The sequence below is a fragment of the Bos taurus genome, chromosome 2 (genome assembly GCF_002263795.3).
Source record: "Bos taurus isolate L1 Dominette 01449 registration number 42190680 breed Hereford chromosome 2, ARS-UCD2.0, whole genome shotgun sequence".
In the NCBI taxonomy this organism is placed as follows: domain Eukaryota; kingdom Metazoa; phylum Chordata; class Mammalia; order Artiodactyla; family Bovidae; genus Bos; species Bos taurus.
Genome location: NC_037329.1, coordinates 19593082 through 19617358, shown reverse-complemented (window position 1 = coordinate 19617358; position 24277 = coordinate 19593082). Strand labels below are relative to the sequence as shown.

Genomic DNA, 24277 nt, shown 5'->3' with positions numbered 1-24277 from the left:
TCCCCCGGCCCCAGCTCAAGCGCGGCGGCTCTGGTGCGCGCGCGGCCGCTGCAGTCCGAGCTCCGGCCACAGACGGGGAAAGAGGCCGATGCGGCTGTCCCTCCCGGGCCGCGGCTCCCTCGAGCCCCTGCTCCCGTCCTGGCACCACCTGCTGGGACGGCAGTCCCGGCGGCGGCAGCTCCAAGTCCATCATGCTGAGCTGAGGACGGTGCTTTGAGGCTCCCCGACGACGGCCCTGTTCCGGCTGCCGAGGCTTGGAGCGGACACGGCGGTACTGGTGGCGGCGGCGGCGGCGGCGGCGGCGGCTCCTGGGGGATCCTAGGAACTCGCTTCTCCCTGACTTGGCCGGAGTCGCCGACCGGGCTCTTGCCCCGCTCCGCCTCCCGCCCCCCGAGGGCGGGGCAAGAGCCCAGGCCCTTCCTTCCCCAGCCGGCCGAGCGGGCCGAGCTTCCGAAAATCCCCCACCCTCGCCGGGGCTGACGCAAGAAGCTGGCCGTCCTGGGGCGGGAAAGAGTTGCGGGCGGGGGTCTCAGGGGCGGCTGCGGGCTGGCAGAGTGCCTGGAGGAGGGCCCCCGTAGCTCCCCGGGCTCCACTCTCAGTTTGCCCTTCCGGCGAATGCAGCCATCGCTCCCCGCCCGCGGGATTAGGAGTTGTTTGCCGAAGGTCGCTGGGGTTCGGGTGCTTTGAAACAGTTTAAACAGTTGAAACAAACACGCTTGGAGACTCGGCAAAGGCGATGGTATCGGAGCTGCGCCTCCCTGCTTTGGATTTGCAGAACCTTGCCCGGCTTTATCTCTCCCCACCGCCCGAGAGTGGCGCCAGCCCCGGGGGTGGGGGCCGGAAGCCGGGACCTGGGCCCAGCGCCCCGCGGGCTGCCCTTTCGCTCCGGTTCAGCCAGTGAGACTGGCCTGGGGGAGAAGTGGACCGCGCGGGGAGCTCGTGCTCGCAGTCACCCTGATCGCCCTCCACTTACTCCCACGCCTTGCACTCTCGCCAGGCTTCAGTCGCCGAGGGCAAACAGAGAAGTCTCTTTGGATCGGAGAGTGGTCGATGTTGCCCACCCGGAGCATTCTCTTCCCACCAGAGTGCACTCGCCACACCACAGATGGAGATTTTTAACCCCGTTCGATATGACAAACGTGTCATAACCTCTAGAAGTTTTCATGTACTCAAGATACGATTTTAAAAACAAAAACGCAAAAAAACAAGTTATAAAACTGTGTAGTGTGGACCCGTTCTGTGAAAGCATGTACCTAGAAAAAAAAAAGTTCTTCAAAATATTACTAGTAATATTAATAGTTGCAGGACCTTGAATGATTTTTATTTTTCTCTTTGTTACTTTAAGTATGTTTTAAATCTACAATGAATGTGTATTATTCACTGCACATTAAAAACAATTATTTAAAAAGTAGTCGGTGCCCAGAGCAAACTTCAAGTACTTGAAAACAGGAATATTGTGAAATCTTATGATTTAAAAAAGAATAGAGAAATGATTTAGTTTTGTTTTCTCTTATGCAACAGCACTCTTTCTAGCTCTTTAACAAGCCTGGTTTTCAGTTTCTGACTTCTTCGAATTATGCAAAACCAGGTGGAGTAGACAGTGTCTGGCACTGGTTTTACTATTTCATTCAAAAACCTGAGGCCAAAAAAAAAGAAAACCATAAAAAAGCCTGACTACAGTAGACCAACGCCCCCAAAGCTGCAAAGAACTTACTTTCTCTCGGTTGCATAATTTGACACTCCCAGGACTTACCTGTTGATTTATATGTTCGAATATTTCTTAAGGTAAGTGAAGCCTAAAGTAATTGCTTGTAACTGAAGTAAGTTTCTTCACTTTGAATTAAACTTTCAGCTGTTAAGTGAGAAGCCCGAAAAATGATCTGCGCACTAACAAGTTCAGGAGAAGTGATTTACAGTGAACCTGACATGGAATATGCAGAGACATTATGAAATGACATTTCTGCGTCAAAGAATGGCACCAGAGTATATTGCTAACAATTCAAGTTACTTATTAAAATTAGTACATGGAGAAGGTAGACAGAAAGCCCAGAAGGCAGGCGATAACAAAGTCATATACGACATGATGGCTGCCGTCCAGTGGCTTATAAAATTTGGTATTTCCTTGTTGGGCAACAAATTTCCGTTGAGTTTAGACTGAATAAAATAAACTTTACTTTTGCAAAACTGCAGTTACTGGGAGTATATTATTTCAGGCACCTGCAGAGTACATATTTTCAAAGGGAGGAGGACAATAGGATAACAGTCTGAACATGTTTAAGAAAAATTAAGGAAACAAAGCTGTTTGGCATTAAATGGGGATTCAGCACAAGAGGAGGAAACCCCAGTCTCGGACCACCCACATCAAGGAGGTTCCTGGTCTTTGCAGAACTCTGATGCAAGATATATCCATGTGAGAAACGAGGCCTTGCCCTCTAAACTTAAATGTAGTGCCATGAAGGCACAGATACTGTGCACCAAGGAGTTCCAGGTTGCTGGTTTTTCTCTCCTGACCTGTTGCCATGGGAGTTATTTTACCGTCAGCTCTCCTTGCTATTTTATTTTCCCCCTCAATTGGCTTCACATTCTACTAACCTGTGTATGTTTCTATCTGAATTCTTTGCCATCCTTAGAAAGGGAACCCTCCAGGTACGCTTGAGATGCGTGACCAAGTTTTAACACTTAGTTCCGGAACTGTCATAAAAAACAAGCATCATCAGGTAAGCCTTCCAAGTATGCAAAGTTTGGATAACCATGATGCAATGACCCATTTATTTCACCTTCTCCGTGATCTAATCTGCCAAATTTGCAAGACCCAAGAAAGTACCTACTGTTTTCAAAGTCCTCCATCACCTTGAGGCTTCTTCCCTCTGCTTATTCCTTTTCATTGTACTCCATGTTTCACCAAGAAAGTATCCAAACTCCCTTGGCATTATTGTTAAAATTCTAAATTTGTACAGCCTCCAGTGGGAGCAGATCCAGTAGCTAGTTTGCCCAGATGGCACTGAGTGAACTGCCCCTCCTGGTGTGTTGCTGTGCTTGTGTAGTCCCTCACATTGCACCAAGGCTGGCCCGGAGACTTGCTGTAACTTACGGGAGGCCGGAAGTGACACTATGCCAAGTCTCCACTAAGCTTTAAAAGGGCCTGACAGCTTTGAATTTTACAGTCTTAGAAGTCAGCCATCATGTAAGAAGTCTGACTATCTTTGTGGGAAGAGAGGCTGTGGGGAAAAGCCCTGGGGGGTGAGACTTCAAGTGGAAGGAGCAGCTATGTGAACCAAGGCACCAGACATATGAGTGAAGAAACCAGACTAGCTCATCTAGCCACCCAGTTGAACCCCAGGAGACCTCAGCCCCAGCTGCTATCTGACTGCAATCGTATATAAGAGACTCCAAGCAAGACCAGCAGAAGACTGCCTGGGTGAGCCCAGTCAGCCCAGAGAATTGTGAGAGATTATAATAAATTGTTTTGGGTCTGTTTTTGGGTCTGTTTCACAGCAATAGATAACCAAACAGCATATATTGAATATCAAAGACACGTTTTCTCCTGGCTGCTTTTTGTTTGTTAACAATTATTGGCATCACATATAGGGATGGTACTTTGCAGTTTAACAAGAGTCTCAAACCCTCAGGAGGAATTGACCACCCTGTGAATGAAGAAGGTATTTTTCCTGTGTTATAACCTCTTCACTGCTACATACAAAGTAAATCACCTCATCACAGTATGTATCAGTATCACACCATTAGACAGATGATGGTGAGATAGTCTCTTTATGCAAATACACTTAAGGAACACAGATATTCCATCAGTTAAGTAGATTGAGGTATAAATGCATACAGAGATTTTGGCCCTAACATGACCTCATTTATCCCAGTTATGTAACATCCTTGCTGGATATCTGCTGAGGGAATTTGAACTTCAGGAGCATCATGCCCAGTGGATAAACTAAACTCCAGTACAGTAGTGTTCAAAATAATAGGCGTATTAGTTTAAAAACACACCCATAACATTGGTTCCTTGGTGAGCGCACACCTCACTGTGCAAACTACTAATACAAAGAGTTGTATATTACCAAAGCCAGCTTTAACTCTTGTAGTTTCCTGCTCATAATAGAATGAGTGCCCTACAGGAACTGCAATGCAGTGTGTGAAGAGAAAAACCTGGAAGTTTAAAAGAGTGCTTTTGAATTATGTATGTTGATACCAACATAAAAATATATGCATAGGAAAAAAAAGACAAACATACACATTCCAAAATGTTAACCACAATTATTCTGATTAGGTTACAAATGCTTTTTATTTTTTCTCATTTTCGCCTGCCTGCATTTTCCTTAAAAAAACATATATTACTTTTACAGTAATAAGCAGGAAAAAAAGTTGTGTTGGGGTACAGAGGTAAAGGAGGAACCCTTGCTTTTCTCCCAAGACACTGGGTCCATTTCATTTTCAAATTGAATTTTAACCACAAGATTTACAAATATTTCCATTCTGCGTTTACTAGAGAGGAGCCTGGAGAATTTGACCACATCTTTAAGCGTAGTTGTAGTAAGGGTCTAAAGATCTTTTGCTCTTTCAATCTGCTGCTATATTTGCAAAGTTTCGCTCTGCAGAATAGGAGCCCCCAGATAAAGATGGCATGTTAAGAGTACATAGAGAAGTGCAGGATCCAAGTGATGTGCAAAGTTGTTCATACATAATGTTGCTGTATGGGGAAATTAGAGTACAGGAAAACACGCCTAGACCTATGACTGCAAGACTGGTTACCAAATATTAATAATGGATTTTGAATATCAGATACTTCTCACTTTCATCCTTGTACTGTTCTGGATTGTTCAAAGATTTACAGTATGTATTTTCAGAATTTGGGGGAAATCCACTAACCTGTTTTCATTTTGGACAAATAAAAGGCAAAATGCAATAATGTAAGAGCAGAATATCCTCATGGACAGGCCTTGCAAAGTCTTTAACATTCAGAGGCTGGAATGTGAAAAGGGAAGTAAGATTTGCCAACATACTTCTTTCTGGAGCAGACTCTCATTTTGACCTTTGAGTAATATTGGAATTAAAAGAACCCTTAGAGATACTCTGTCTCAAAGATGGCAAGTATGTTTTATTTTGGTTGCTAACTCTCAATGATGGGTAGTGACTGCCTAGGATGTTTTGCTGAGAGGAGTTCAGAAGCAGCTTCCTAATTTGGGTAGAAAAATTTCAGTGATTGACTAACAGTGTCTGCCAGGGGCACAGACAGATAGGAATGTCAGTATATGTCATGTGTTTTCCCTCCCTGATCTAATCCAGCTCTCTACTTTTACGTTTGAAGAAATTGAGGGGGTGAAGTGGTTACCAGTGAGCACAGAACTAGGTTTTGGCAGAGCCAGGAGTAGAAGAACACTTATGTTCTTCCAGTAAGATGAATTGATTTGGACTTCTGCAGGCATATCTAGCACTGAACCAGAACTAAAGCCTCAGATACAAATGTTATTTACATGTCAGCACCTTATTTTTGGAAGAGGTTAATAACCTAGTTTATTAATCATAATTATTCCATATATTTTATAAACATTCCCTATAAATCATGACTATGTGATTAGTCCCCATATTATAAATCAAAAGACTGCAAAACAATGAAATGAATTGCTCAAGGCTCAAGAAAATTATTTTATTTCAAACCGGCTGGACCTAAAGCCCAGAACTCTGTCCACTCTAGGCCACATCTCTGCAGAGTCCCTTAGCTGTGCTGTATTTACTGAGAGTACCCACAGCAGAGGTCCCTGAAGATTACATTTTTCCACATTTCATTTAATTAATTCCCCATAGGCTGAATGATAAAGTATTTTTCACTAGAGAGAAAGCTTGCAAACAAATATGATAACAGGATTTCCACATGTAAGAACCTCAAAGTGAAGTGTAAGAAGAAACTAAATGGGCTATTTGGAACTTCATCCCCTCTGTGTAACGACAAGGCTTTAATTTTTCTGTTTTAATGAAAAGGTCTAAGAACAAGGTATAAAATGTACTGACAAGACTACAAGCTATTGTACCCTTCTACTTTGTCCAACAAATGAAATTTCTCTGGTTGTACGCTTCTTAAAAAGCCTAACGTGCAGGTAACTTTAATGTGTTTACAGCTATCTCTCCTCAAAAGACTCAGGTACTAGTTCATTACATTTTCTTTCTTCTGATGAAAAATAAATTATTTCAGTATTTGGAGTTTATAAACTTGCAAAAGTCTGTGATGGCAAATGTACGAATTCACTTGCCTTTTTGGGTTTACACTGTGGGCCATGCACTTTATATGGACTGTTTAATTTAATCCTTTCAGAAAACCAGTGACATAGGTGCATTATTGTGCTCGTGCTCAGTCCTATCCGACTCTTCGATCCCATGGACTATAGCCCACCAGGCTCCTTTGTCCACAGGCTTTTACAAGCAAGAATACTGGAGTGGGTTGTCATTTCCTCCTCCAGAGGATCTTCTGTACCCAGGGACCCAACGTGTGTCTCCTGCATTCGCAGGTGGATTCTTTACCACTGAGCCACCTGAGAAGCCCATAGGTATATTACTACCCTCTTTAGAAGTGAGGAAAATGAGGCTTAGAGAGGCTAGCTAATTTTATTTATGGTCAAACAGTTAGCAAGTAGCTGAGCAGGTCACTCCGGCTCTAAAGTTTTTAAGCATGCAGATTTGCTATCTGATGGATGTTTAAAAGAATGGCAAGGGTTAATTAGGGAACTCAGGAAAAAATGTTTTCTGAGATGTTTTGCCAAACATTATCCAGATAATTCATTCATTTAAAAAATAACAGTTGATGAAGGGCACCATGCTGTGGGTTAGACGGAAGACCAAGATGAGTTAAACTTGGATTCTACTCTCAAAGTCCTTATAGTCCAGTAATAAAACTTTACAATTGACCATAGCCAGTAAGTGGTGAATGCCACAAAAGGGTAGTCTATCCAACTTAATGGCAGAGGTCATGGTTGATTCTTCCTTTTTAAGAAAAATCAGGACTTAGGCGCTTCCGCTGCTGCCCTACAGTGACCGCCGCCACCCCTGCCCTGCTGCGCCTGCCCTGCCACTGCCGCAGCCTCGGGACTGGCTGTATGATTAGGCCACAATTTTCAATGAGCAGATATATTCCTTAGTTCTGTGGTGTTCTCGGTCACACATTTATGAAGTTTTTGAAGGGCAGTGGAGATTACTGCCAGGCACAGCATGACCTCTGTGCAGACAGGTGAACTGCAGAAATTCATTACTGCTCCACCACAAAGCCCCCAGAAGACTGGTTAACCTGGACACAGAGGTGTTGAGTTGAAATCCACAGAGCATTTTTTACAAGAGTTTTGACCTGGATGGGGTACACCTCAGTACTCTTCCTTTCTATTGCCTCAGTATTACTGGATTGAAGAACTGCTGCTTCTTGTTAAGAGGTTCATTCATTCATTACTCCCAATTTCATACTCAAAAGCACTGAGAATTTCAAGTGGCGTATATTGAAGGTGACTCAGTTTCTTCGCATCATTTCTGTATTCAATTTTTTAAGTTGTTTCACATCCCTATTGAGTTAACTAAATTAACCCCCAGCTCCTGTAGAAGTTACATACACATGAGATTTCTTATTACACACAACCCAACTAATGCGACCTTAAACAAATTTATAGCGGAACTTAAGAAGTTCCACTATAGTAAGAGTATGTGAAGCAACTTGTGACACTACTCCTTGTGGAGAAAGAAGGCATCCGTGTTCTCAGTTGGCCTTTTGATGATGGCGCACCACCATCTAACCAGACTGTTGATGATTGGTCACGTCTTGTGAAAATTAAGTTTCGTGAAGACCGTGGTTGTGGTATTGCTGTTCATTGTGTTGTGGACCTTGGCAGAGCTCCAGTCACCCTAGCACTAACTGAAGGTGGAATGAAACATGAAGATGAGTACAGTTCATAAGAAAGTGGCGAGGAGCTTTTAACGGCAAGCAACTTTTGAATTTGGAGAAGTATCATCCTAAAATGCAGCTGTGCTTCAAAGACTCCATTGGGCATAGAAACAACTGTTGCAGTCAATAAAACCAGGGTGTGTGATGCCATTGCTTAGAAGTGGAACCTGAGACAGGATGGAATTTGTTGTACATAGTAGATAGCCTGTTGGCTTGGTGAATAAGTCTACTGAAGCTCCAGAGGAGTGTTGAAGAGCAGTTTCACCAGGCCACAAGCCTGGCAGAATTGCAGACTCTGTTCAGGTTATGATCAACCTATTTGGATACTAGTAAAGAACTCATGCTGTTCAGCATTTAAAATGTGCTTATAATTTGTACCAGTTGACCCTTCCTGAAATCATGCAGTATTGAGTCACATCTTTAAATCTGTTTCCATGCCAGAATCTTATCAATATGTAAGAAATTTAGAAAGACTAGGTGCCAAAATACCCAGCACAATACTTGTATATTTTTAGTATCATATAGAACAAATCCCAGGAACTATGAGCACTCTGGACCTTACGTGGTTTATTCCTTGCATCATTTCAAACACAGAAAGTAGGGCCTATGAGGTTTGCTCACAATATATTTCCATCTCCCACACTCATACCAGGATACATCAGATTTGCTCCCTTTTTAATTAACCAAGTCTTACAGTGATTATTTAATATCTTCCTATAAATCTCATTTTGTGTTGTAGAAGGCCTCCATTTTGAAAATCTACATTGTACAGAAGCACATGTCTTTAATGTCTCTAGACAAAAGCCTTACAGTTCATTTTAATGTTTGCACTTTGGGGTGCAGCTTCCAGGGAGGGCCTGAAAACAGAATGGGAGGGGGCTATTAAGTATTTTTAGTAAAACATTGCCTTTGTCTTGTGCAGAACATGTAGAATATGTACTTTAATTTAGTAAGTATTTCTTAAAAGGTACAAATACTTTGTTATTGTAACTAAAACAATTCTTAGTCAAAATTTCTGAAATTCTTGTAATTTTTTCCATACTTACCTGAAGTTGTTTACCAACTTGGTTTTGCTTGAAGTGTGATTCCCAGCTTCTCTTGCAAAAAAAAAAAGTGGGTTTCTGCTAATGAATTAAATAGACATTTAATATTTTATATACCTTTTGAGCTGTGTAACTTAATATTTGGATACTTGACAATTTGTTTTATTATGTAATTGATGAAATGGTGATGTGTATTAACGTTAGCTCAACTATTTATTTATATTGTCCAGGAACATGTGGTTATAGTACTGTGAAGAAATAATTTGTCAGTGTTCACCAGCTTGTAAAAATCTAGTGCAAGAGCTTAAACATTAAATAAATAATGAAATGCAAAAAAAAAGAAAAATCAACACAATGATTTTTCTGTAAGACAGTTTTATTGAGGTATAATCAACATGTAGTAAGTGGCATAAATTTCAAGTATACAACTTGATAAGTTTTGATATATATATATATATATATATATGAAGCCATCAACACAATTAAAATAATGAATGTAAGTTTTATCCCCCCAAATTTGCTCATGTCTCCTTTAATTCCTGCTTCTCTCTGTTCCCCCATCCCATCTCTAGGCAACCAGTCATCTACTTTCTGCATCTATTAATTAGTTTGCATGTTCTAGAATATTATCAGTGAGCTTGTCCAATATGTACTCTTTTTAAATCTAGCTTACTTTGCTCTGCATAATTGAGGTTCATATATGTTATTGCATGTATCCATAGCTAGTTCCTTTTTATTGTAGAGTAATATTCATTGTGAGGGTATACTTCTGTTTGTTTATCCACTCACATGTTGATAATATATTGGGTTGTTTGCATTTTTAAACTTGTGAAACATGCATGTGTAGGTCTTTGTATAGATATATATTTCATTTCTTTTGGGTAGATACTTAGGAGTAGAATAGCTGGGTCATATGGTAGGAGCATGATTAACTTTTATAAGAAACGCTAGACCTTTTCCTAAGTGTTTATACCATTTTACATTTCCACTGACAACCTAATAAGAATTTCAATTCCTTCATATCCCTTCCAAGATTACTTGATATTATTAATATATATTATAATTAATATTTAATATATAGTATATTTATATATACACACATGTATATGTGACACATGTAATTATTAATAAATATGTGCATATGTATATACTCTTCATTGAATTCACATCTCCCAATGACTAAAGATGATGACTATCTTTTCATGGCACAGCAATTTTAATGTGTAATATAATGTTTTTTATATGTTGACTGAAAGGAAGGGATGTATCCCTACAATATACTTCATTATTAGAAACTTTACTGTTAGGTAAATCAAAGAGCTATGGTAAAGAAATATCTTGACTGTTGATTTACATGACATATAAAATCCAGAAAATATAAAATATGCACCTTAGTGCAAATTTGGGTTATTAAAAAAAAACTACAGAACACTGAGATTTTACTTTCAGCTGGTGCCTCTGAATTTCTTCCACTCACCATGCATTGATGGACCCACTTGTGGTTCCTGCACCATACTGAGAAGCAACAAGTATTATCTATCTCTTTTTTTCCTCTCCTTTTGAAACCCTAGTTGTTACCAGGTACAATTTTAATCAAATTGGTTAAAATCATCTATTAACTACTCTTCTGAAAAGGCACTGCAATTTTATTGTTTTTTTAAATGGGGTCCTAAACACCAAATAAATAGATTTTTTGTGAAAATACTGATTTATAAAATAGAGGAAGTTTTTTCTGCACACTATAGAATTCTCCATAAAGGAACATTACAGAGACATTTCTTGTTAAAGTGTGCCCATTCTAGTATCTTGGGGAAGTAATTACTGTACAGTCAGCAGCAAAAAATAGGTCCTTTCAATTTCAATTGTCCACTCCAGGAAGAAGGTCATATAATACCAACATTTAATCTCCTAATAGTCTATTCAATTTAATAAAAAAAATCAATGGCTGTACTGTTCAAGGTGCGCCATGTGAGACTTGACTGAGCACATACTATGTATGAGGCTCTGCTTCCAGACACCTCACATGTTTTATTTCTAATCTTTACAACAACCATTTTACAGGGGATAAATCTGAGCACAATCTAGTATAGTAACTTGGCCAAGACACACAGTTCAGTAACTTGGCTAAGATTCCGCACCAGAGTTCAGGTGAAATCCTAGGAGTTTTTTTGTTTGTTTTGGTTTGGTTTTTTTGGCCACTCCACAAGGCATGAGGACCTTAGCTTCCCAATCAGGGATCGAAGCCCTGTCTCCTGCAGTGGAAGCACGGAATCCTAACCACTGGCCTATCAGGGGATTCCCTGAAATCCTAGGTTTAATTCATTCCAAAACCTTTGTTTTTTCACTAAGCCAAGCTAGTTCCAAGACACCAACCAATTCTTTGTAAATAATTAAACAATATAGGAACTCTGAGCTATCCTATAATTTTTGCCATGCACCTCATTTAACTTTGAAGGGTGAACCATAATTTTATGCTATTGGGATATATTAAAGCCTTGCCATAATTTTCACATTGAAATTCAATTTAATATTTTCCCTGTATTTGTTTTTCTTTCTTGATTGTTGTTTATCAACCCTCTACTATTGATCTAAATCTATAAATACATAAAAAAGAAATTATAAGGGTCCCTAGAAACCTGTATTTGATTGTTAGTGGCTCATAGGTGAATTTGAAGAATATTACTCTAAGGAATACAATTCAGATTTCATGGCCCAAGATCTTCAAAGCAAACTGCCAATCAATGTCAGATTTGATCACTGGGCTTTATCAAAAGTATCATTTTTCCAACAGATCACCATTATGATTTCAACAGTCTATACCCTGTTCTGAGTGAGTTATGCATTAATCACTTACTATAGTGTGAATCTGTTATCTCTTAGAAAGCTTAATTTGACGAGAGTAGGTATGAGGAAGAGATTGACATCAACATGGCTAACAGAAGAAAAGTCAGATACCTCTTAATAAATGTAATAATCAGATCAGATCAGATCAGTTCAGTTGCTCAGTCGTGTCCGACTCTTTGCAACCCCATGAATCGCAGCACGCCAGGCCTCCCTGTCCATCACCAACTCCCGGAGTGCACTCAGACTCACGTCCATCGAGTCAGTGATGCCATCCAGCCATCTCATCCTCTGTCGTCCCCTTCTCCTCCTGCCCCCAATCCCTCCCAGCATCAGAGTCTTTTCCAATGAGTTAACTCTTCGCATGAGGTGGCCAAAGTACTGGAGTTTCAGCTTTAGCATCATTCCTTCCAAAGAAATCCCAGGGCTGATCTCCTTTAGAATGGACTGGTTGGATCTCCTTGCAGTCCAAGGGACTCTCAAGAGTCTTCTCCAACACCACAGTTCAAAAGTATCAATTCTTCGGCGCTCAGCCTTCTTCACAGTCCAACTCTCACATCCATACATGACCACAGGAAAAACCATAGCCTTGACTAGACGGACCTTTGTTGGCAAAGTAATGTCTCTGCTTTTGAATATGCTATCTAGGTTAGTCATAACTTTCCTTCCAAGGAGTAAGCGTCTTTTAATTTCATGGCTGCAGTCACCATCTGCAGTGATTCTGATACTGTTTCCACTGTTTCCCCGTCTATTTCCCATGAAGTGATGGGACCGGATGACATGATCTTCGTTTTCTGAATGTTGAGCTTTAAGCCAACTTTTTCACTCTCCACTTTCACCTTCATCAAGAGGCTTTTTAGTTCCTCTTCACTTTCTGCCATAAGGGTGGTGTCATCTGCATATCTGAGGTTATTGATATTTCTCCCGCCAATCTTGATTCCAGCTTGTGTTTCTTCCAGTCCAGAGTTTCTTATGATGTACTCTGCATAGAAGTTAAATAAACAGGGTGATAATATACAGCCTTGACGTACTCCTTTTCCTATTTGGAACCAGTCTGTTGTTCCATGTCCAGTTCTAACTGTTGCTTCCTGACCTGCATACAAATTTCTCAAGAGGCAGATCAGGTGGTCTGGTATTCCCATCTCTTTCAGAATTTTCCACAGTTTATTGTGATCCACACAGTCCAAGGCTTTGGCATAGTCAATAAAGCAGAAATAGATGTTTTTCTGGAACTCTCTTGCTTTTTCCATGATCCAGCGATGTTGGCAATTTGATCTCTGGTTCCTCTTCCTTTTCTAAAACCAGCTTGAACATCAGGAAGTTCATGGTTCACATATTGCTGAAGCCTGGCTTGGAGAATTTTAAGCATTTCTTTACTAGTGTGTGAGATCAGTGCAATTGTGCAGTAGTTTGAGCATTCTTTGGCATTGCCTTTCTTTGGGATTGGAATGAAAACTGACCTTTTCCAGTCCTGTGGCCACTGCTGAGTTTTCCAAATTTGCTGGCATGTTGAGTGCAGCACTTTCAGAGCATCATCTTTCAGGATTTGGAATAGCTCAACTGGAATTCTATCACCTCCATGAGCTTTGTTCATAGTGATAATAATATAATATAAAAATATTATAAGATCGTTAAAGATATAGTAGATTTCATATGGGCATTCAAAAGATGGAGAGAAGAGCAATTCAAATAAATGAAAGATAAAGTTATAGGAAAGTTCAAGGATTAAAAGGTAAAAGGATATGAAGACATGCCTAGTGGTCCAGTGGTTAAGAATCCTTCCAATGCAGGGCATGTGAGTTCAGTCCCTGGTGGGGGAACTAAGATTCCACATGTTGTGGGACAACTAAGCCTGAATATCACAACAAAGACCCAGTGCAGCCAAACAAACAAGCAAACAAAAACAAGGTAAAGGAATATAATAGGAAAGGACTAACTTTATTTAAACATTGATCATTTTAATGCTGAGTATTATAACAACTAAAACTAACAATGATGCAGGGTAATTTTATGGTCCTCAGACGCTCAGAAGTACATTGTGTTTACCATTATACAGTACTTTTTCTCAAGAAATTATATATAAAGCATCAGAGAATTTAAAAATTAAATAACTTTGTGTACTTTTTAAAAAAAAATTGAAATATAGTAGATATACAATATTATATGTTACAGGTATACAATATAGTGATTCTCAACTTTTAAAGGTTATAGTCTATAAGTGAAAGTGTTTGTTAGTTATTCAGTTGTGTCCAACTGTTCGCAACCCCATGGACTGTAGCCCGCCAGGCTCCTCTGTCCATGGAATTCTCCAGGTAAGAATACTGGAGTGGGTTGCCATTCCCTTCTCCAGAGGATCTTCCTGACCCAGGGATTAAACCTGGGTCTCCTGCATTGCAGGCAGATTCTTTGCCCTTTGAGGCACCAGTCCATAAATATAGCTATTACCGTTGTAAAATATTGACTATATCCATAGTGTTGTACAATATACCTTGAAGCTTATTTCCTACATAACAGTTTGTACCTAATCCCTTACCCCTATTTAGCCCCTCCCATTCCCTGTCCCTGATGATAACTCGTAGTTTGTTCTCTATATCTGTGAGTCTGCTTCCTTTTTTGTTATATTCACTAGTTTGTTGTATTTCTCAGATTATACATATTGGTGATAGCATATAGTATTTGTCTTTCTCTGACTTATTTCACTTAGCATGATACCATCCAGGTCCATCCATGTTGCTGCAAATGACAAAATTTTCATTTTTTGTGGCTGAGTAGTATTCCATTGTGGGTATATGTATATGTGTGTGTGTGTGTATTTAATATATGTATTTCTAGTTGTTCAGTTGCTTACTCTTTGCCACCCCATGGACAGCAGCACACCAGGATTCCCTGTCCTTTATTATCTCCTGGACTTTGCTCAAACTCATGTCCATTGAGTTGGTGATACCATTCAACCATCTCATCCTCTGTTACACCCTTCTCCTCCTGCCCTCAATCTTTCCCAGCATTAGGATCTTTTCTAATTAGTCAACTCTTTGCATCAGGGGGCCAAAGTATTGGGGCTTCAGCTTCAGTATCAGTCCTTCTGATGACTATTCAGGGTTGATTTCCTTTAGGATTGACTGGTTGGATGTTCTTGCTGCCCAAGTGACTCTCAAGAGTCTTCTTCAAAACCCGAGCTCGAAAGCATCAATTTTTCAGTGCTCAGCCTTCTTTATGGTCCAATTTTCACATCCATACATGACTGGAAAAACCATAGCTTTGACTATATGGACATTTGTAGGCAAAGTGATATCTCTGTTGTTTTAAATCTGTCTAGGTTCATCATAGCTTTTCTTCCAAGGAGCAAGTGTCTTTTAATTTCATGGCTGCAGTCAACATCCCCAGTGATTTTGAAGTCCAAGAAAATAGCCTGTCACTGTTTCCATTGTTTCTCCATCTATTTGCCATGAAGTGATGGGACTGTATGCAATATCTTGGTTTTATGAATGTTGAGTTTTAACAGTCATATGCTCTGAAAGCATTAGGACTTGTAATGCTTTCTCTAGAATTTAAAAAATTCTCCTGGGTACTGTGACAGAGGCAATATAAGCACAGATAGATCTGGGTTCATTTACTTAACTTGCTGTGTGATTCTGGGAAAGCTGATTTATCTTACTGAATCCATTTTTCTCATCTGTGAAATGAAGGTTGTTGTGAAGTTAACTGGCATAATGTATATATTTAAAGTTACTTGTGAAGATGAAATGATAACCCTAAACCAAAAAATTAGGATGTGAAAAACACTGAAGTAATAATAGATCACTGCCAATTTATAAACATAAACTATTAAGTTCTTTTCATAAATATTTGATATTTGGGCATAATAAAAAAGAACTGGTCTAAACTTGGAAGACCTAGAGATTCTTCTAAAGGAAGAATCTTAGACTTAAGATTCTTAGCTTAGACTTAAGCTTATACTTAAGCTCTTCAAGGGCTAGAGACTTTGCTATTTTGGTTTATCCCTAGTGTATTTTATTTCACTTGATATGGGAGACTCTTCATAAATATTTGTTAAATGAATGAATGATTACATGAATAGACTTATTGATTTCTAAATTTTCTTCCAACATCAAAGCACTGCTTTTATAGGAAGATGACAGGAAAGAGAGTACATTGTACAAGAGTATTTTGTAGAAAAGATTTTGTTGTGTTGTATTGGAGCACATGAATTAAAAATATCAGCTGCTGGTTTGGCTAAGACCTTGGTATTTATGTTGAAATAGGGAGGCTGTATTTTTGTACATTTTTTTGTTACATACTTGTAACATTCATTTTCTACTCATCATGGAATTTTCTGAGTCAAACGAACATGACCTTGAAGGAGACTCTGTAACATGAGATTTGCTTTATTATAAGGGAATGTCAGAATCCAGTTAGAAAATATTATAAATAATTTTTAATAATGGCAGTGGAAAATAAGGAATAATTCTTAGTGTTCTTTGCAACTCTTTATGTTTGTAACTTAGGAGTCCTTGCTGGCTAAATTCTCTGTTACTACTGCCAAGAATTTGAAGACTGCATAAACATTTTCATTTGCTGAAATACTAATGTCTTAATTTCAAAACAACATAACACTTGGTCCAATAGCTAATGATCTCTATCATTTACTTTTACATTGCCCTTAATTCAGAAATATTTTCCAACCTCAATTCTACATATGGGATTGAATACGCTATGTAAGGCCAGTGGCTCACTACGAGCCTGTAAAAGGAGATCAGTATTGATCTTAGCTACTTGTATTTGCTATAAGCAGAGCTGGCACTGTCACAACTACATGATTTCAGGGACTCAAACAATAATGCTTTCCTTGGTTAATACGTGCTTTTAAAAAAACTTTCCTACCTGTTTCTCAATGACTATATTGTTGGCACTGGTTTTTCTCTGAGTGGTAGGTGTAGGAGTAGGGGAATGTTTACTTCCTACCTTGCGTATTTCTGAATTGTTTGATATTTTTAAGCAAGCACCGCATGCTCAGTTGCTTTAGCCGTGTCCGACTCTCTGTGACACCATGGACAGTAGCCTGCCAGGCTCCTCTGTCCATGGGATTTCCCAGGCAAGAAAACTGGAGTGGTTGCCATGCCCTCCTCCAGGGGATCTTCCCAACCCAGGGATCAAACCCACATCTTTTGTGTCCCCTGCATTGGCAGGCAAGTTTTTTACCACTGCGTCACCACAGGAAAGGCTTATTTACATATTAATATTTGAATAAGTAATATATACCCATAATTAAAATATTTAAAAACTATAAATGTGAAAGTCTCTTCCTTTCCTATCTCCCATTCATTAGATCTCCTCCCCTTTTCTCCTCCCAATCTACTGTTACTGGTCTCTTGGATATTATTTCACAGTAGCTTATGTATATATAAGCATATACTTAAATGCATTTTTTTCTTTTTATCACACAAAATGTAGCAGATCGTGCATACTGCTCTGTATCTTGCATTTTTTCTTAAATATATCTTGGAGGTTTTTCTGTATCAGTACAATATAGAGCACATCCTCATTGTCTTTCTTTTTTATTTCTATCTTTTTATAGCTGTATAATTTTCCATTAATATGGTGTGCTTAATCACTCAGTCGTGTCCGACTCTTTGCGACCTCATGGACTGTAGCCCACTAGGCTCCTCTGCCCATGGGGATTCTCCAGGCAAAAATTCTGGAGTGAGTGGCCATGCCCTCCTCCAGGGGATCTTCCCAAACCAGAGATCGAACCCAGGTCTACCACACTGCAGGTGGATTCTTTACCATCTGAACCACCAAGGAAGCCCAAGAAGACTGGAGCAGGTAGCCTATCCCTTCTCCAGGAGATCTTCCTGACCCAGAAACTGAACCGGGGTCTCCTGCATTGCAGGTGGATCTTTACCAGCTGCTACCAGGAAGTCACTTAGTATACTGAGTACTAAGTGACTCTTTATGATCCCATAGATTGTAGCCTGCCAGGCTCTTCTGTCTATGGGATTTCCCAGGCAAAAATGTTGGAGTGGGTTGCCATTTCCTTCTCCAGGAGAACTTCCTGACCCAGGGATTGAACTTGAGTCTCCTATATTGGCAGGTGGGCTCTTTACCACTAGCACCACCTGGGAAGCCCTTATACTGGGTGGTCAAAAAGTTCATTCAGATTTTCCTATAACATCTTATGGAAAGAAAACTGAGCAAAATTTTTTGCCAACTCAAGACATGAATGCATCATGATTTATTTAACAGGTATTGTATTGATGGTCATTGGACTGTTTCTAATCTTGATATTACAAGTAATGCTTCAATTAATAACCTGTACCTACATCATTTTAGGTGTCAAATCTATTCATAGAATATATTTGATTAGAAGGGATTGTTGAGTCAAAGGGCATATGTGCTTGTAAGACTGGTTGATCTTGCCAAATTAACCTCCATGGACTTGTTACAATTTATAATCATACAAAGACAATCAGACTTAGATTTTTGAAAATCTGATATGTGAAAAATTATATATCAGCATAGCTTTAATTTGCATTTATCTTGTGTAAGAATTTGAATATCTTTTCATATATTTATGAATTTCTCTATGAGTTATGGTATTGTGATTTATAATAAGAAATATATATTTGTTTTTCTGGCACAGAGCTCCTAAAACCCTTGGAATTCCCTAAGTGGTGATAGCAGTAAATGTGTATCATGTTATGTTAACAAGACAACTTTTAGAAAGCACGAAAGATTGAGGGCTGGTTGACAGGGGAGCCAATGATGTGATTAGAGGGCTGGAACTTGTTTCTCCATGTTCTAGGAGGGGAAAGGGGCTGGAGATCGAGTTCAATCACCAATGGAAAATAATTTAGTCAATCATGTCCATGTAATGAACCCTTTGTACAAAACCAAAAGAAGAGATTCAGAGATCTTTTGGGATTGGTGACACATGGAGATTTAGGGAGAGTAGTGAGTCTAGAGAGGGCTTGGAAGCTCCTCAACCTTTCCCCATACTTTACGTTATGCATCACTTCCATCTGGCTGTTCCTGAGTTATCTTCTTTTACAGTGAACCAGTAATCCAATAAGTAATCCAATTTATCTGAACTCTGTAAGCTACTCTACCAAATGAATCAAATCCAAAGAGGGGAACATTGGAAATTCCAATCTATAGCCCTGGTTTTGAAGCACAAGTGAAAACTTGGACTTGCTACTGATCTCTGAAGTGGAAAATGGACCATCTTGGATTAAACCCTTAACCAGCTGGATCTAATGTTACCTCTGGGCAGGTAGTGTCAGAAGTGAGCTGAATTGTAGGACAGTCAGTTTGTTGATATAAGAATCCGCCTGCTACACATGCACACACACATACACACACACTGGAATTGGTACCAGAACCCTTTAGTTCTTTATTGATTTCCATTCCCCATGTTTCTATTAGGTTGTCAATTTTTTTGTTCTTATTTATTTCTAGTAGTGCTCTGTATATAAGGGATATTAGTATTTTGTAATATGACTTGAAAATACTTTTTCCTGGTTTAATTATGGTGCTATATATATATATATCCACACAGAATTTTAAAAAATTTTTTACATAATTGAGTTTATAAATTTTTAAATGGCTTCTGGATTTTGAGTCACATTTATAAAGACCTTCCAAGGTTATAAAGAAATTCTTTCATAGTTTTCTTTTAGTAATTTTAGTATGATTTTTTTTACACTGAAATATATGATTTCTTTGTATTTTATTATACAGTGTGAAGTGTGGATCTAGTTTTATTCCAGATGACTATTCAGTTATACCAATACCGTTTATTGAACAGTTGCTCTTTTTCCTGGTGATTTATCATATACTAATTCCTTTACCTATCTGGGTCTGTATTAGAACACTCTTGGGGCTTCCCAGGTGGCACTAGTGGTAAAGAACCCGCCTATCAATGCAGGAGACATAAGAGACGTGGATTTGATCTTTGGACCAGGAAGATCCACTGGAGGAGGTCATGCAACCCACTCCAGTATACTTGCCTAGACCATCCCCATGGACAGAGGAGCCTGGTGGGCTACAGTCCATAGAGTCATACAGGGTCGGACACTACGGAAGCAACTTAGCATGCATGCATGCCGAACACTCTCATCTTTTCCACTCATCTGTATATTCATTTATGGACTAGTCTCACAGTGTTTTAATTACTGAGGCTTTATAATGTGTTTTAATATCTGACCTTTTCTCACACACAGATGTACATATTTCTCTTCTTTTCAGAATTTTCCTGGTTATTCTACCCCTGTCTCCAATATAAATTTGAAGATTATTTTGTCAACTTCAAAAAGAAAAAAAATTGGCATTTTAGTGGACTTGTGTTAAAATTTTAAAGTAGCTCTGAGATAAATAACACTTTAACAATTTTTTATTTTCCTATCCAGTTATATCTTCTACTTGTTCGAATCTTTTTTTTGGAGTCCCCCCTCCCTTTTTTTCCTTTTAAGTTTTCTACATATAGGTCTTGTGCATATTTGTTAAATTTATTTCTAGGTATTTTCTCTTTTTTGTTGCTACTTTAAATAATGTCCTTTATCCTTCTATCTTCTAATAGGTTATTGTTTGTATATGTGAGATCAGTTGGTTTCTATATATTAATTCTCCATCCTTCTAATTTACTGAATTATCTTATTATTTATAATAGTTTTTATTGGGCTTATCAAGATAAAATCTTATCATCTGCACATAGCGAGTATTTTCTTTTTCTTTCCCAGTTTTTTATATTTGAAGTCTTTACTTTGTCTATGATTGCCAGTATCTTATGGAAAATTTTAACTAATAATGGTTGTAGCAAGCACTTCTGTCTTATTCCTACCTCTAGCATTTCCCTATAAAGCAGAATGCTTATCTTGGGAATGACATAGATACATTCTATCATATTAAAGAAATATTCATCTCTTCTTATTTCAAGTGCTTTTTATCAAGTGGTTGAAATCATGAGCATTTTAATAAACCCTAACTACAAAAAAGCTATTCTTCTGACCATCTATCCTCCAACCTCCAATCTCCTGCTGATGTCTTCCCCTTGGCTGGTCCTAAAAGAAGACAGAAGGGGAGGGAGTCCTCAGGGTCAGCCTCCGAGACCACAGAGCAGGGTAGAGAAGAAGGATTGAGGTTAGGTCTGGAAGACCAGACAGTGTATATCCTGTACAGAAACCAACAGTGGATAACAAAACAGCCTCTCTCTTCATTAACTGAAGATGTTTATAGGTGGCTAAAGCAATTTTCTTGAAGCTAGTAGCATCACCTTTGCTTATTAAAAAAAGTTAAAAGGGACTTCCCCGGTGGACCAGTGGTTAAACTCTGAGCTCCCAAAGGAGGGGGCCTGGGTTTGATCCCTGGTCAGGGAACTAAGATCCCACATGCCACATGGCACAGCCTAAAACAAAAAGGGTGGGGGTCTCAGTCTTAGGCAATTTTACGTGGAAAGCTGCTGGTACTAACCTTTTCTAGATCTAACATTAGCAAGCCCAGGGTCTGCATTTCATCATCAGGACTGATTAAGCTTCTCTCTCTTTTTTTTTTTTTCCACATTTACTTTTAGGATTGAGCTTCTTGAATACAGTTCCCCCCTATATCTAGTACCTTATTTTTAAAACCTTGTCACTCCTTCCCCAGATCTAAAAATAATATTCTAGTGTGATGGGGATCAGATGGGTCAGTTGTCAGCACCGGAACCAGACACTGTATCTTCTGGGAAGGACCCAGCAGAACACGCCCTTTTTTTACCGGCACCTTGGCCAGTCTCCAGGGCTATTCCGTTCAGGCCTACCTCAGATGCCCCACACATCAGCAGGCCTGGCACTGGGGGCAGCAATCTCACCTGACTGTGCCACATGATGCCCTCTCTGACAGGCTGCTTCCCTTCTGCCAGACGTTTGGAAACTGTTCCAAACTCTGCAGCAATCCTGGCCTCCTACTGCACAGGCTGCATGTTCAGGAGACTTTGTGGCTCAGATGGTTGCCAGATACTAGACAAGGCACCTAGTTAAATTTGAATTTCAGATAAACAGTGAATAATTTTTAGTATATCATAAATATCACAAGGGACGTCCTTATACTGAAAAATTATTCTCTGTTTATGTGAAATTCAGACTCAGCTGGACACCCTGTATTTTGCTCTACTAAATCTGGCAACTCTCATCACAGCTAATCCTCCACTTGTGCTTCCCCTTCTCCTCTAGTATTCTTGCCTGGAGAATCCCATGACAGAGGAGCCTGGGTGGGCCACAGTCCATGGAGTCGCAAAGAGTCGGAAACGACTGAGCAATAAAAGCAACAACAGTGCTTCCCATCCTCTCCCCCAATTTCAAAATCCCTCCACTGGCATCAAGTTCACTAAAGTGTTGCTGCTGCTGCTGCTGCTGCTAAGTTGCTTCAGTTGTGTCTGACTCTGTGTGACCCCAGAGACGGCAGCCCACCAGGCTCCCCTGTCCCTGGGATTCTCCAGGCAAGAACACTGGAGTGGGTTGCCATTTCCTTCTCCAATGCATGAAAGTGAAAAGTCAAAGTGAAGTCACTCAGTCGTGTCCAACTCCTAGCGACCCCATGGACTGCAGCCCACCAGACTCCTCCGTCCATGGGATTTTCCAGGCAAGAGTACTGGAGTGGGGTGCTATTGCCTTCTCCAAACTGAGCCACTCGGGAAGCCAAATATTTTTTAAGACAGGCAAGAGGCCCACAGACAGAAAGAGAAGAGTGGCCCCACTTGCCAAGAACGTCTGTCCCTCATCTGGCATGGCTTAGTCCCAGTCCAGGAGAGTGTGCGGAACAGGCTATCTACTTGGGAACAGCCTAAAGGCCTGAGAATTTTAAAGAAAAGGATAAATGAGTGTTTCACACACAGAATTGACCCATGGCCACTTTAAACTGGACTTTGCCTGTTTATTTGGGAAAAGGCCTTACCATTATCAGGGATTCTTAAGCTTGAGCCTGCACGGGAATCACCTGAGAGCTCTTTAACACAGTTTGTTGAGCCCCACTTCTAGAATTCACTTTAACATGGCTGGGCTGGACCTGAGAATTTGTATAACCAGTCCCCAAGTGATGTCAATGCTGCTGGTCTAGCACTAAGCTTTGAGAATCACTCAAAGCATATTTCTAAATATGCTTTCTAAATATGCTTTATTAAGAGGAAGGCTTAACACTAAAGTGTTAAGACAACTCAAGACGGGTATTTACTATACAGGTCATAGTTAGGAGTCACTTTTGTGGCCTTGGCCTCTGACTTCAACTTCCATTAACAGTGACTAGTTTTTCCTATCGGTAAATCTGTTCTTTGCCACCAAGAAAGACATTTTAGTGGCAGTGGAGAACAAGAGTGGAGCATAAAAAAAGTAGATCTCAGCAGGTGTCTATAGGAATCGGGGGGAGGTGGGTATCCAGGAGTAACTTAAAGGAAAGCCTTCAGGACAGAAAATGTTGATGCTATCTTGGACCATCTAACAATTTTGTCTGACTTGGATCTGTGCCTTACTCCTTCCTTGGGTCCCCCTTTCCTTCTCCTCTTTGTCTAACATGCACTCACCACCAGGTGCTCTGACAGTAAAGAATCTGCCTGCAATGTGGGAGGTCCAGGTTCGATCCCTGGGCGGGAACGATCCCCTGGAGGAGGTCATGGCACCCCACTCCAGTATTCTTGCCTGGAGAATCCCATGGATTGAGGAGCCTGGCAGGCTACAGTCCATGGGGTCACAAAACGTGGGACAGGACTGAAAAACTTTCACTCACATCCTCAGGTGCAGGGCATGAGCTGTGTGCCAGCAGAACAGAAAGCAGGAGACCTGGTAAAGGAAAGAGCTAGCAAGCAACCAAGGGCTGGGGGCAAAATAGGCCAGGAGAAGTAAGACCAAGAAATATTTAAAAATTAGGGGCTTGACATTTAAGGAAAAAGTCCAAAGTTAGCCAAGAATAACTGCTTATTGCAGGATTCAAAACCTCTGAGTGACAAAACTGAAAGAGGAAGTGGTGGCAGCACGGGGCACCCTGCTGACCCATCTCCCGTCCCCGAGCACTTCTGCATCCCCCACTCCAGCCAGCACACAGAGCAGAGACGAAACCTAGTGGCCCTCTCCCTGCAGGCGCTGTGCCCTGCAAGGCTGCGGCTGACCCAGAGGCCTTCGCTATGAAGTCGATAAACTGGACCGCAGCCTTATTTTCTGAGACTGACTCAACCCGACCAGCCTTCCCAAATGCAGTGGCCCAGGAGGTTAAGAGTTCAGTCAGTCATGAGGCAGACACCACCTTACCTCACAGGATTGTTTCCATGTGGTGTCCAAGCTCATGGAGGCAGGACACTGACTACTCAGGGGAGCCAGCCTGGGCTAAACTGTGCCCTGTGAGTTTGTGTTGGCTGTCTTTACCCCCACCCCAGGGGTTTTGAGCTGGACCAGGCAACTGTGGAACCCTTACTGTAAGGCCCTGTGCACATCTGACTTGCCCAGAG

At 40.4% G+C, this 24277-nt stretch overlaps 2 protein-coding genes and 1 pseudogene across 3 annotated transcripts in view; 2 read left to right on the top strand and 1 right to left on the bottom strand.

Annotated features, from left to right (window-relative positions):
- The window catches only part of NFE2L2 (NFE2 like bZIP transcription factor 2), a 32634-nt gene extending 32291 nt beyond the window's left edge, over positions 1 to 343 (bottom strand). The window contains exon 1 of one of the 2 annotated variants that reach the window (XM_024999476.2): positions 149 to 343. Coding sequence is in view for 1 of the 2 variants with exons in the window: in NM_001011678.2 (NP_001011678.2) it covers positions 149 to 193 (45 nt within the window). In the remaining variant the exon portion in view is untranslated. 2 annotated transcript variants of the gene reach the window in all.
- Positions 344 to 7097: 6754 nt separating this feature from the next.
- On the top strand, positions 7098 to 7232 carry LOC132342952 (uncharacterized). Its single transcript, XM_059877951.1, is given in 1 exon segment — positions 7098 to 7232. A coding segment is annotated over 1 exon segment (135 nt).
- Positions 7233 to 7544: 312 nt separating this feature from the next.
- Positions 7545 to 10582, top strand: LOC112443597 (protein tyrosine phosphatase type IVA 1-like; annotated as a pseudogene).
- The last annotated feature ends 13695 nt before the right edge of the window (positions 10583 to 24277 follow it).